Below are 13,989 nucleotides of genomic sequence, written 5' to 3' on the forward strand. Positions count from 1 at the left end.
AGGTTCAGTCCTTAGTTTTCTTCAACTCCAGGTGCTAAAGTAAAAGCAAAAGCTCTACATTGGCATCATAGTTCCTAGTTCATGTCTTTTGGACTAGTTGGAGAATCTGTATGGGGTGGAATTGTTCTGTTTTACACAGGGAGATAAATTACTATTAGTGTAACACTGCAAAGAAATGTATGGTTGATCCTTTATGTAATCTAGGAACTTAGTTGGTTCAAACGGGTGTATACAATCACAGCTACTGGCCGTTTGTGTGGGAAAGCCTTAATCAGGCGAGATACTAGGAAAAGGCTGCTTGAGATTCATTAAGACAGTAGGCTAACGCTGCTAAGGGAATGTCTGACAATCTGGACCCATTCCACAAGCATGTGGTAGTCCAAAACCTGTGTTTAGCTCCTGCAGTCACTAAACAAGATCACCTTTCTTAGGTTATAATTTACTACTCTTTCCATCTCACTTTTAGGGATGAAGAGACCACAGGTGTGGTTTTTAGTATGTTAGACACCTGCATTCATAAAGATTCCCAACACAGAGGACACCATCGTATTTGCATTGGCTTATTATGTGCATGGAATTAGTGCAAGACTGTCCTGGTTTTCACTGAGATACAGTTAATTTCTTTCTAGTAGCTGCTATAGTGTTATGTTTTGGATTCAGTATGAGAATTATGTTGATAACACAGGGATGTTTTCAGTTGTTGCTAAGTCATGTTTATACCAAGTCAAGGATTTTTCAGCTTCTCATGCCCAGCCAGCAAGAAGGCTGGAGGGGCACAAGAAGTTGGGAGGGGACACAGCCAGGACAGCTGACCCAGACTGGCCAAATGGGTATTCCATACCATGTGATGTCATGCCCAGTATATAAACTGGGGGGAGTTTGCTGGGGTGGGGTGGGATGGAGGTGGCATGGATCACTGCTCGGGAACTAACTGGGCATTGGTCGGCGAGTGGTGAGCAATTGCATTGTGCATCACTTGTTTTGTGTATTCCAATCCTTTAATTATTATTGTCATTTTATTATTGTTATTATTATCATTATTAGTTTCTTCCTTTCTGTCCTATTAAACTGTTTTTATCTCAACCCACGAGTTTTACTTTTTTTTCCTGATTCTCTCCCCCATCCCACTGGGTGAGGGAGAAGTGAATGAGCGGCTGCATGGTGCTTAGCTGCTGGCTGGGGTTAAACCACAACAAAGACCCATGCATGCAGACTAATCCTAGGTCTTCAAAAAAGAGTTTAAATAACATGTAAATGACATATTTCATCGAGGTTGTCATTATTAGGTATCTATAGATTTTCTGCCCATTAAGCATTACTCTTTACTACACAGCTTCATTGTGCTATTGCAAGCATTTTGTTTATTTATGCTTTGTTTCCTTCATCACGTCTAATCAGATTATAAACAACCAGTTGTTATGCAGGACCAAAAAATTGCAGTTCTACGCCATGCTTTCATACTTCACTGTTCTGGTACATCTCCTTCACCTTTTGAGAGTCAGATGTTCCACTGTGTGATTCGGTCATATCTGAAAGTTTCCTGAGAAAGTATTGTACCCTCAAATTTGCAACCTCTTATACAAAATAAACAAATACCTCCATTGGTTCACCACCCACTTGAGTCTGACTGTTTTTTTTCGAAGATGCTGTTTTGTGAAAGAGGCAGTAAGGGTGTCTCCTTTACAGGAAATCATGTTGATTTGACTGACTTTTTTGTTAATAGGTTACATGCATCATAGGCTTTTTTTATGACAGATTTTACACTATTCAGAGTGCCAGTGTGGGGCCTAAATACTACTTTGGTCACAAAACTATTCCCAGTCTTATTGATAGTATCTACTATCTTATTGATAGTATCTCTTCTGCCTAGACAGAAGCCAAGGCACTCTGGAGCCTGTTTCTCTCCAATGATTATGCAGAGAACCTAGAGGCCTGACTTAAGAGAATGTACAGGTGTTTAAAAGCAGGCAAGATGAATCCCACCTTCCATGTCCCAGTTCAGTGGGATGTGCAAAGGTGTATCCAAGAGGACTCTTGATGAGTTGGATGTGTGACTGCCTGTAAGTGTGTGTGGACTGAGTAGCTGAGACTTAGTGGGTAAAACTCTCAGTGCTATACTGAATGCACCTTAGCGTTTTCTTCACCCACATTTTTACACACTTGTATTTAAATGTAGTCTGCATCTAATAAGTCCGTTGCACTTCTATAAACATTGCTGTTTAAAATATCTTGCTGATTATTTTCTTACTTATTGATTTCACTACACTGTTTCCTGCATGAAAGGTAAAGTAAAATGGTTTGATCTAAGGTAACACTGAGCTTAAACAGACATTAAACCAAAAGCAGTTTGTAGCTTTTCAGGATGGTATTTTAAAAGGGAGTGGGAAAAGAAGAAGAGATAATCTTCAAATATATAGTATTTGGGTTGTTAATTACATTGCTTCTAGTCTCTAGTTGTGTCCATTTTGTTTCTTTTTACGCTTGTTTTGTCATTTAAACAAGCTAGTATTGAACAGACTGAAAAAAATAGAAATGAACTTTTCTGTAATAAAATATTTTGTTTTGGCTTTGCAAATGTTATTGACACAAAAAGCATATCATAAACATTTGCTGATGAATACACAGAAATGAAACATAGGCATCTGTGGGAATTTATAGCTATGCAGTCATATGTGCATGTGTGTATGTGTGCAGTGAATCAGCGAACAGTTGGTTTTAGGTTTTGCAATACGCCTTTGCTTTGATTTGCTTCGAATACTTTTTCCTAGGTTTTGGATATAGTCAAGGCGAGTGTTCGTGCAGTTCTACAGCATGTCTGGAAGGCTCCAGACATTGAAAATTTACATCTGTACCGTCTCTTTAACCGTGTATTTAATCGCTTACTTTGGAGCCATGGTCAAGGTTTATGGAACTGTTTCTGTAATTCAGGGTAAGCCTATTTTTCTTATCTTAGTCTTCTTCATAACTTCACAATTACAGTCAATGCTGGCATACTTTGTTGCTCATTTTCATTCAAGACAATGCTGTAATACATTGAACTTTTTTTAAAACCATCTAAAGATATAGTATAATTAGAAATCTAATAATCTAGGCCAACGATTTCAGTAATGGAATCAGACATTTAGTAATGTATTTTAAAATATAATAATCTAAGGAAAAAGTCTAATTTTCAAAATATCTGAGATTTAGATCAACTGTTTCATCAGATGGTGCACAATTCTGAGGCCAGACCACTGTAAGTGTCAAACGTGGACTTACCATCAGCAGAAATCATTGTCATACCTATTTGAGCTCAAGACTTACAAGGGAAGAATTCAGTCACAAGTGCAGTTGACATCTCATGCCAAATGCAATGTCAGTTCCGTGATTTACAAATAATGAGTTTGAATTTCTGTGCTTGATTACATTCACTGTTTCCCACACTGGTGGGAATTTAAGTATATGCAGAATAGGAAATGTCCACACTGAGGTAAGCAGATGTTTTTAGTTTGAGTACCAAATACAAGTTTTCTATGGGGAAAAAAAGATCAGGCCATATATTGAAAGTTCAATATCCTACACTTCAAATGCTACATTCCTGAAATCAAAGGCATTCATGTAAGGATAGGTTTGGATGATCAGATCATAGGTATAATACAGTCTCCCCCTCCCCCCCCAATTTCTTCATAAAATAAGAATACAAATGTTTAAATATGAAATATATTGCATGCAAAAAGACATTTTCTCTGTAAGTATATACAATGTATAAAGAATGGGAGGGGTTTCAATTAGCTTGCATGAGGTGTTCTAAGAGATTTATTGAAAATGAACTGCAACAAACGCAGTAGTATGCTGATGGATATTGTATGTACAAAGGAATCAGGTCAATATGTTCTTTACATATAGTCATTTGTCATATGTAGAGAATGCATGTAATGCACTAGTTAATTGTTTCCCAACAAAATAGATAACAAGAAGAGGGATCTGAGAGTATCTAAAAGGTCATCAGTTTTTTGGGCTTTTTTATCATTATCTTGTCATTGCTGAAGGCTTGTTGTTGTTGTGCAAGCCATTAGGAGTCTTCACATTTTTTTCACTGAGATGGGCCATGGGAACATGCAGATAATGTCAGCCTTAAGATTTGCTAGGGGTAGGTATTGGGTATGTAGCACACTCCAAAAGTTAAAGTAGGGTAAGAAAAGATTTCTGTGTTTCCAATCTGAAACATTTTTTTTGTATAATCCTCAGCATCTGCGGGGTCCCTTCTTCATGCCAGCAGAGGTGTGTGAAGTCTTGAGTCCAAGCTCAATTTTTGTTGTCATAGAATATTATAATTACCTTCCCTTTTAATAATGCTGTTATTATTTTGAATTTTACTTTTAGTGTGCAAATCTTCTAATATGCATGAAAATTTTCATTTTAGATTTTTTTTCTCTAAAAAGAATGGTTTTTATTCAAAACCTTTGAACTACTCTGTTGCTTACTTGGCTTGGGAGAAGAGTCTTTGAGCCGGGAGAAGAGTCTTTGAGCCAGCAGAAGAGTTCAGGGAAGAGTTGGATTTCTTGTTTAGCAGTGATTTCATTCATGCAGAACAAAACTCAGCTGACTCCAAAGTGGGGCTAAATTCTTTGACAAAGATCCAATTCCTTGTAAGAGGAGTTGCTATGTAAAAGATTCTAAAAATACTGCAAAAGTAATATACAAATATCCAGTATGCATAGAGATCAGTCTGCATGTAATATACTTAACACAGAATTCACAGAAGAAAACAGAAAGGCTGTTTGTACCTTCCCAGTATGTTTATTCAGTTACAAGCATCCTTCTTGCCATGTAATCCACAACAGGGAACTCATGACAGCACCTTTGTAGCAGAGGCCAACTTCTCATCACTCTTCCTTAGAGTTCATTGTGGCATTTTAAAGAACAGATTGGAATAAACATAGGTCACATGTAGAATTTCGAGAAACGTGTTGGGAAGGGGTATTAATGTGCTAATTCAGAAACAACATGAGTATATGAAAACATATTAAGGAGTATAGTACTTTCACTATTTGTAAGATATATGTCTTGGGAGAATAGCAGACCTAATAGCCTTAAGGTTTCCTCTTGCTGGTTAGATCTCTGCTAGGCATATGCTATTTTAGCAAAAAGAATGAACAAAGAAACAAAGAAAACCTCAGTGAAATAATCGTGATGTAGATGCTTTCATAAAGCTACATTTGTTTTACTGTATAATAAACAAAATTAATAAGAGAAAGCTGGTAGAACCAGTTGACTTCAGATGGTTATAAAAAGAGTAACACGTAGTTGACAATATTGCACAGTCAAGCATACTACTTTTTTCTGGATCTGGTGAGAACTCCATGGTTTCTTATTAGTGTATGGAAACTAAATTTACAGCATAATAAATTAAGCTTCCTTAGGTAATAGTACTCTGATCCCTGTTGACTGCAGTATAGTGGAGTATGAACTGAATCTGTGTAGCAAATGGAGGAGGTTGCACAGCACGTTTATATGAAAGCTCATTAAAATTCACATATATATTTCGAAATCTCAATCTTTGTTATTGGGGCAACTGTATACCACTATGTTCATAATCAGCCGTAGTTATAGCAGGACACGTATTATTCTTCACTGATAAAATCCCTCCTAACTGCAGGAAAGTGATCACAGACCTCAAAGCCCAGGACTTAAGGAATTTATCAGGAAAGTTTCTTCCACAGGACTTTGGAGATTTATGGATTGAATTAGAATATAATTATGTGTAGCACTGTGAATCTGTTGAACGAATGTAATACTTAAAACTTCATCTTGCTGCTTTCTACCAACCATCATGTGACTTCATGAGGAAAGAATGAAGACAATAGATTAATTTCCATGTAAAAATACATATGGAAAGTTCCCAGACAGGAAACAGTATTGAGAAAAATATATTAAAGAAAATAGTAGCTCCTCAAGTAGTAGAATTATTCGGTTTATGAAGTGAAACAGTTTTGATGCCTTATAAACAATATTTCTTAAACAATTCATTACATGGATAATAATAAAGGAGAAATTTTGTCATTGAATTTGTCCTGAAATCGTGTCACTTGAAAATTATGCGTGCAGTGGAAATTCTGTAGGACTGAACAGTTTCAGGTGGAACGTACCATCTAGACTGAGGAGCCAGGCTGAAAAATCAGTTAGCTATACATACAGCTTATCTTTTAGTCATTAATGTTCATAATTCCATCCTAATACAGCATAATTTTAAAAATCTCACTAGGCAGAAGTAAGCTTGCTGGTTCTTTGATGTTGTTTTAAGGACAAACTTCTTACACCAGCATTGTGAAATCTACTGCTTATCTGGGTGGACAAGGCTAAATCATCCTGGATGCTGTGTTGAAGCCAGATACAGCAAATTTTCCTCACTCTATGAAGTGCTTCTTTCATAAACAAACAAAAAACCTCAAGCTTACAAACCTTCTGTGCTACTGGATAATGTTTTGACCAAAACCAAATCTTCACAGGGACCATGTTGCCTTGAAAACAGATGTAATGATCTGTAATCAGGTCAGAATTTTGCACAAACAGGAGTGTTGAGGTGTATGCAAAGAACTATTGTCTTCTGTGATAAAAGATGCCTGGTTTATATTGGTATGGTAGGGTTTGGTTTTCTCTGGAAAGAGAAATGGCTTTTTAAGAAAACAAAAGCACGATGATCTGCATTTCAAAAAGGAATGCTTCTATAGATAGACTTTGCAAGCTGCACTTACTTGTAGGAGACCAACCCCATATGACCAGACAGAATAATAAGAGTATTTGAATCACTAGATTGAGGAACTCTCCTTATATGATTATTTGGATAAGGAAGCGGAGTACATACTAATCTCCTAGAAATTAATTTCATATTTGTTTCTTAGTATCATGTACTTAAATTAGAAGAAGAATATTATTATGCTGTGTAGAGATTTAGAAATAATTTATTACTTTTATTAATTCCTTTCATACCATATCACATTCACATTCAGGTGGTAGCCTGTTAAAAATAATAAGTGTTTTTTGTTATTCCTGTTGTAAAACACATATACAATTATGTGACAGTAAATCTTTATGTGCTAAACCTAAGTAATGGCCCTATAAACGCTTTAGGGAACAAACCAAGTGAAAAATGGTTCTGGACATTTCACATATGAAGATTAACTTCTTAATTTGTGTTTTGGACTCAGCATCTGCCAGCACTTGTGTTACAATAATATAGAGCTTTCCTGTAAACAGGCAAGGTCATGCTTTTTCTCTTGTTCCTCTATTGTTAAATCTGATATAAAGCAGTAAAGCTCTGAGATTGCAATTTGTGACAGAAAACATGAAGTCGTGTCTTTTTCCCTAACAGGAGCTCTTGGGAAACCATATTCAGTAAAAGCACAGAGGTGGTGACTCCTGAGCAACTCCAGTGTTGCCAACAAATAGTTCAGCTTTGCAAACACTGCCTGCTGGTGGTTTACAAATATTCATCAGATTCAAGAGGATCCCCAACTGGGATTAGCCCCCACTGGGATGATACAAGGTATACATTTCAATATTCTCTTCCTAACTTGTAAGTATAAGGGATAATATTGGAACAGGTTTCAGTCTATGTTGCTACCACTACACTTTTCTTTAAGCCTAGTTCACTATGTATTTAAGAAAAAAAAGGCAACCCCCCAACATTTCCCTTGATCCTGAGTTTCTATCATTCTAATCTCTCTAAATCACTCATGAAGTGCTACTAAAAGACGACTTGATATACACATTTTGTGTGAAAGCACACTTATTAAAGTTTTGATCACCTACTGCCCAAGTAGCTGCAGCAAAGGCTTTCCATAAAGTGAACTGAAAATTTCCTTTCTTCCCCTTCTCAGATCCCTCAAAAGTCACTGATTCCAGATTTGCATTCCTAGAGGTATCCTAACATGTACGATACTTCTGGCTTCACATTCGCAGTGGGATGATATAGGGGCAGAGCTCCAGCCAAGGGTCAGGTAAGTGCCATCTGATTTACTGTATTGCACAGTTTTGCAAAGTTGATTTCCAAAACCTACAGATTGAAAGTTTTATTATTTCACCTTACAGAGCATAAATATATTTTCAAACCTTGCAAAACAGCATCATATAGTAAAAAAATTATTTGGCACTTACCCGATTCTCCATTGGCTGGTTTAGTTCTCCAACTGGATACAATAGGGATTATAATATTGTCAGTATAGGGATTACTGAAAATGCTCTAACTGTGGGAGTCAATGATCTGCAATTTAACAGCTGTAGGTGGAGAATTAAATGTAAATTGCAAATTACGTAGGTTCCAAATTCTACCCATAGTGGCAATTTGAATTATTATGCGTACAAATTTACCAATGCTTTGTTTATATAAAACATCTTACAGACATTATTTCATAGAAGGGCTTTATGAGTTAAATATTACGTGAAAAGCAAACCTGTGATATATTATCTGTTAAACTTATTTTATGACTTAATTGCTTACTTGCCTTATGTCAGACTAGTTACTTGATACGCTAAACCCACTTGTTATTGTCGTATGGATCTTAAGGCCCTCTAACGTAATTTAAAATCAACCAGAAACTGAATTTGTTTGGTCACAGCAAAAGTAGAAGTTAGCCATGAAACAAGTCATATTCAATATTAACATCTACTGAGCTATAGCAGGAGTATGGTAAAGTCATTTGGATTAGCTAAGACTAGAAAATCTTCAGCCTTGAAGTTTTTATTGCTTTTGCTGTTAATACGGCAGAAAATTTTTCATCATGACCAATGACTAACTATTCAAACTGATCAGATTACACTAATGTACTGCAGCTAAAAGGCTTGTGTTTGGAAAGCAGTGAAAGGGATGGTCCAAGAGAACTTTCTCGTCTCCAGTTTCTGTGTTTCCTTGGATAATGAATGGAAGTTTATTCACAAATTTCACACACTAGAGGAATCTGAGCCCTCTATATCCTAAGTATCAGTATGTCTTCAGCAATGCAGTGTCATGACAGCTCTGATTGATTCAAGTTACAGTTTTTATATTAATCACCAAAAATGTTACATCTGTACTGTGGATACAGCAATATGCTAGTTAACCATGATATACTGAATTTGTGAAATGAAAGATATGTATGGAAATAAATGCTCTTGCTCATTATGCCCCACAATTTTAAGGTAATGAACTATTTTTCTAGAAATGGGAGAACCACAATACTATTTCACTTTTCATCTAGGTTTCTGTTTTTAAATGATATAAGAATCTGCAATACTAATAATAGTTTTCTTGACTCTCCGTAAAATTGTGTGAAGTACAAGAAGAGATCAGAGTATAATTTAATAAATGTAAAAGAAGTCAATTTTTTCAAGACTTCATAAAATCTAATTTGAAGAATTTTTTTTTTCTGAGCACAAACCAATTTTTTTGTTTTGTTTGTGTTTATGAAACAAATCTTTGTGAAACTAAAACTTTCAAAGATTACAAATAGATACCTCTTTAGCTGGGAAAATTTATTTGTACAGGGAGAGACAAAAAGGGAATGAAAACTGGCACAGAGTTCTTTTTTCACTTTTCAAATGTGTTCTCGATCCCATCTCCTAACTGTAAATCCACTATATGTCATGAAGAGGATGAATAGGAGTATCAATGTAAGTGTGTATTAATGTCATTTTTTTCTCACAAAATTAATAGTGTAAAGAGAACAATAGGAGAGCTCAAAAACTATACCAAAATCTCTTTAAAACAATAGCTAAAATCAAACTGTAAAAAGTCAGACTTTTCATATTTTGATAGATTCACCTGTGTTACAAAATTAAAAAAAAAAATACAATCTACTGCTAGATTCTTACAGCTTGCTAAATAATCTTATCAATTACATGGCATATTCTCTGGGAAGCATTTGAGTTTTTTACTGTATCGTCAAGCAAAAGTAGGACTCAGTCTGGTGATGTAGTGAACGGTTAAGCTCACCACCAACCCGTTCCAAATCAGACTTCATTTTTTTGGAAATTGTTTAAAAAAATGCATTGGTGATAATATTTTTATAATAACAGCTTTTCTCAAAGCTTAAACAAACCACATGGGTACACTTTCTTGTATAGATTGTCTCCCATTGCCAGTGTGATGCTGTTTCTATCCATGTGATTAGTAGGATCAGTCTTTTAACTTATTCATCATTAATCAATATGATTCACTAGAATGATGCAACAATTTTAAAGCAATAATTTATACAATGTGTTGTATTAATCCACGCTAACATTGACATAATTAATTATGAAATTCTGATTTAGTGTGGATGTTATTTTTGCGCTTACTGGGGTCATCTAATGATTTCTACAATTAACTATTAGGAAATGATAACATGAAAAGATTTAAGAATGAATATTAGGCATATGCTAAATTATTGTTTGTAGTATTGCATAAAATACAGGCTATATAGTTGCCTGAATTTAAAAGGTAAATAGTCATTGATGTGACTTACTAGGTTGCAGCATCATTGTTTCTTGCTTTACTAGAGTAGTGATGATAGCATGCTTATTTTTAGAGAATTAGAGTTGAACCAAAGCTGAAAATCTGTTTTTCCCCTAATTAACTTTTTTTATAACAACTTTTTATAAGCTGGTTAACATCAATTGCAGTTTTTACCCAGTTTAAATTAAATAAATAGTACCATAATAACAGAGAACAATGGGTGAAGTATTATTTTTGGTAGTAGTGTTACACAGGATGCCATTGTTTTATTTATCTGCTTGCTTTAAACATAAAGGACTGGAAAGATGTTTGATCCTCATACAACGTCTTGAAATTTTGCTAAGAGTTTCTCTGAGTTCAGATCTGTTTCCTGAGTTAGCTAGGGCCTAATGCCCTGTAAATTTTATAAATAGTACTTATTGTACATAATTTCTTGCATACAACAATTATAAGGTATGGCGCATGAACAACTAATTCTTTTGCTCTTGAATGTCACTTTGCCTGTAAACTCTGCTATATTTTTCATATCCTTTGTAGGTATTTATTGCCAGGACCTTCACTGTTCCTTATGAAATCATCCTCGCCCAACCTTAGCTGCAGTTCATCTGGAATGCCTCGCCCTAACATTTTGTTCACACACAGATACAGTCACTTGTGAAGCAAAAGGAAAGTTGCTGTTCTTTGTAAATAATGGCACTCCATTTTTTTTTTTTCAAATTAAAATTTGTGATGGAGCTAAATATAAGCACTGTTATATATTTACTACCATATTATGATAACATTTAGCTGAAAACCTACTGTAAAAGCATAGCTTTTCTGGAAACATAATAAACCTTGTTAAGTTGTTTACACACACATGTGAATGTGTAGATCTTGCTAGGTTTATAAGTAATTCCTTCCTACTAGAAATGTTATTTTTGCTGCAGAATATATAAACTGGAATTGATCTTGAAGATCCTATTACAGTGTTACATTATTTTGTAAGTACAATACTTTGACTTGAATATTATTTATTGTAAAGTATACTATTTATTGTCTTAAATGTAATTGATCCTTTAACAAGGCAGATGATTAAAAAACTGTGGTAGAAGAGTAAAACTGTAACAGTCATTGAAAATAATCTAATCATTTCTTGGACATGTTTCAAATCATCCCCAAAACTCTGTAAGCCAAACCTAAAGCAGACATCTTTTTATTTCTCCTCTGAAACTACAAGATCAATTTAATGCTTCTATTTTTCTTAAAGGACATGGTATAGTATCTTTTAGCCAAAGTGAAGGCATCTAGTACACAAACAGTAAAAATATCAGTTTAGGCATTCAGTTTCTGTTTGGATTCTTGTAATAAAATGGAAGCCGGTGTTTGTTACCAGATTTTCATTCACATTACCTATGTCCTGTGCCTTTAGGTTTCCTTTGGGAGCAAGCAGTCATCTCCAACTCACACAAGCATGCATAGTGCATAGTTTTTCTGTTTTACTGCATAAGTAGTAATACAGACATTTTTAGGAAATACCGCAGCTATAATGTATTATTTCAACTTTAAACTAATTGGTTTGTTGTAGTTTTTAGCATACAGTCCAGTACCTACTGTAGAATGTATCCTTGCAATGGATAGTATTTACTAGAGCGCTGACACTTTAAAATGTTGGAAATCTAATTCATTAGAAAGCTCTCATTCAGATTCAGCTTCCTGGGCCTGGCTGAAGGGCACAAAAAGAAAACGAGCCAGAGCAGGCACTTAGTATTAACAGGATTTGTAACCTGAAAACGTCATTCAGGTTTTGCTACATACAGCCATTCATCCCACTCAGCATTGTGCCATATGAGCCTTATTCATTATAGAAATAATTATTAAAAAAAAAAAAGAGTTAATCTAGATTTAAAAATAAAGTTTTTTAACTGAGTGAAGAACAGAGTAGTTGTTATTTACCAAAGACTTGTTTACTTACCAATCATGTAACCCTGAAACATGTTTGTGAATGATCAATATATTTCAGGTATACTTAAAAAAATAATTTTGGGGCTAATTATCCTCAGGAGCAAGTATGTGAGATGTTTTTGATATCCAGATATTTAAGACAAATTTAAGAGACTTAAGAGATTTGAGACAGAAGTTGTCCAGAAATGATTTTTTAAAATTTTAGTCATAGCATATATAAAATCGGGAATTTGGGTGAGATTTTTGATGCCTGTGCTGTAGTGCCTCAGCTCTAGAACTGCAGGATATATGATAATGAGACTATTTGTAAACAATTGAGAAAAAACCTCTTGAGATTAGCCAGATTTAATCAGTCTTCAGGTCTGGTAAAGTCTTTTCATTTTTGTGGTAATACTAGTTTAGTAATGTAGTATGTTCACATTAATCATATATCTTTTTTGGTCCATACAGTGACTACTGATAAAGCATACTATGGTTATCTGTAAGACCTAATAAAAGCTGTAAATTCTCTCTTCTTGGGGGAGGCTTCCATTCTACTCTGCTTTTGGCCATAAGGAGAAAACCAGCTTCCAGCTTAGTTTGCCAGACTCAAACAGAACCTTAGGATATTAAGCCCATGTGCCTACCCCCCCCCCCCCCTTTTTTTTTTCCTTCTTTTAAACTATGTTATTATCTCTATTCTCAGAAGCCAGTGCTGGGACAGGTCAATCTGTACAGAATACTCAAGCAGCAGAAAGGGGGCTACTAACCATACCTATGCGGTATGGACAGATCTAGAAAAAAAAAATACATTTAGCATGTACAAAAGTGGACCAGGTTGTTGGTTTACGTCTAACGTTACTTAATATATTCATATTTCTGATAACCTTTCCTCAAGTGGTACTGTGTTCCTAATAATGTGTGAATCAACACTTTCAATAAATGTAACGCTACACTTTCCTGCCAGCTCCTCAGAACCAGTGCGTATGGTCTACGGGTGAATTATGGGCTGCACATACAGTCCGACTCCAGATAGCGCGGTAGGTGGAAGCGTTTACTGCCTCCCTTCTGCAAAACAGCAGCATTTCCTTCGTGATCAGATGAGTGGTCGGAGTAAATGAGCCTTTAAATAGTAATTAGTTCGGGCCTTGGGCTCTTGCAGGTGCCACTGCGGCTGAACCTGCAGCCTGATGACCAGCAGATGTGCTGAGCCCTCGTCTTGGCCCCGCCCTCAAACCTGTGCTCGGGAAGCCACAGATTAATCAAATGTGGAGGCGGGACCGACCTCCTCAATGCCTCTCATGGTACGACAGGATCTCAAGTGTATTTCCAAGCTCGGCGAGAGTTGTAATTAGAAGGAAAAGAACAGGGATAAATTTTTTACCAGAGGTTGTCCTTTACCCATTTAAGACGCGAATAAAAGACGGTCATGCGTTTCGTAACGGTGTATGATAATGTTAGTAACTTAAAAAAAAAAGCCCTTCTGATACAGAAGTAAGGCGCTCCGTACGTCCCGGCGGACGAAACCCGGTGGGCGCCTGCGGGGGAAACGGGGCGGGAGCGCGAGCGCACCGGCTCCCGCCACCGGCGGGAAGCGCGCGCTGGCGGCCGCGGAGGGG

General features: G+C 36.0%; 1 protein-coding gene across 7 annotated transcripts in view; it reads left to right on the forward strand.

Annotated features, from left to right (window-relative positions):
* Positions 1–13,336, forward strand: part of TTLL7 (tubulin tyrosine ligase like 7) — a 78,782-nt gene extending 65,446 nt beyond the window's left edge. For 5 of the 7 annotated variants that reach the window (XM_052801190.1, XM_052801188.1, XM_052801189.1 and 2 more), the window contains 3 exons: positions 2,769–2,929; positions 7,352–7,525; positions 10,988–13,336. In XM_052801190.1, coding sequence (XP_052657150.1) covers positions 2,769–2,929; positions 7,352–7,525; positions 10,988–11,108 — 456 coding nt within the window. In that variant the 3' untranslated portion in view covers positions 11,109–13,336. Of the gene's footprint in view, positions 1–2,768; positions 2,930–7,351; positions 7,526–7,859; positions 7,957–10,987 lie in introns of those variants that run through there. The other 2 variants (XM_052801192.1, XM_052801191.1) reach the window with 2 other exon arrangements.
* The last annotated feature ends 653 nt before the right edge of the window (positions 13,337–13,989 follow it).

This window comes from Harpia harpyja, chromosome 11, assembly GCF_026419915.1.
Source record: "Harpia harpyja isolate bHarHar1 chromosome 11, bHarHar1 primary haplotype, whole genome shotgun sequence".
Lineage (NCBI taxonomy): Eukaryota > Metazoa > Chordata > Aves > Accipitriformes > Accipitridae > Harpia > Harpia harpyja.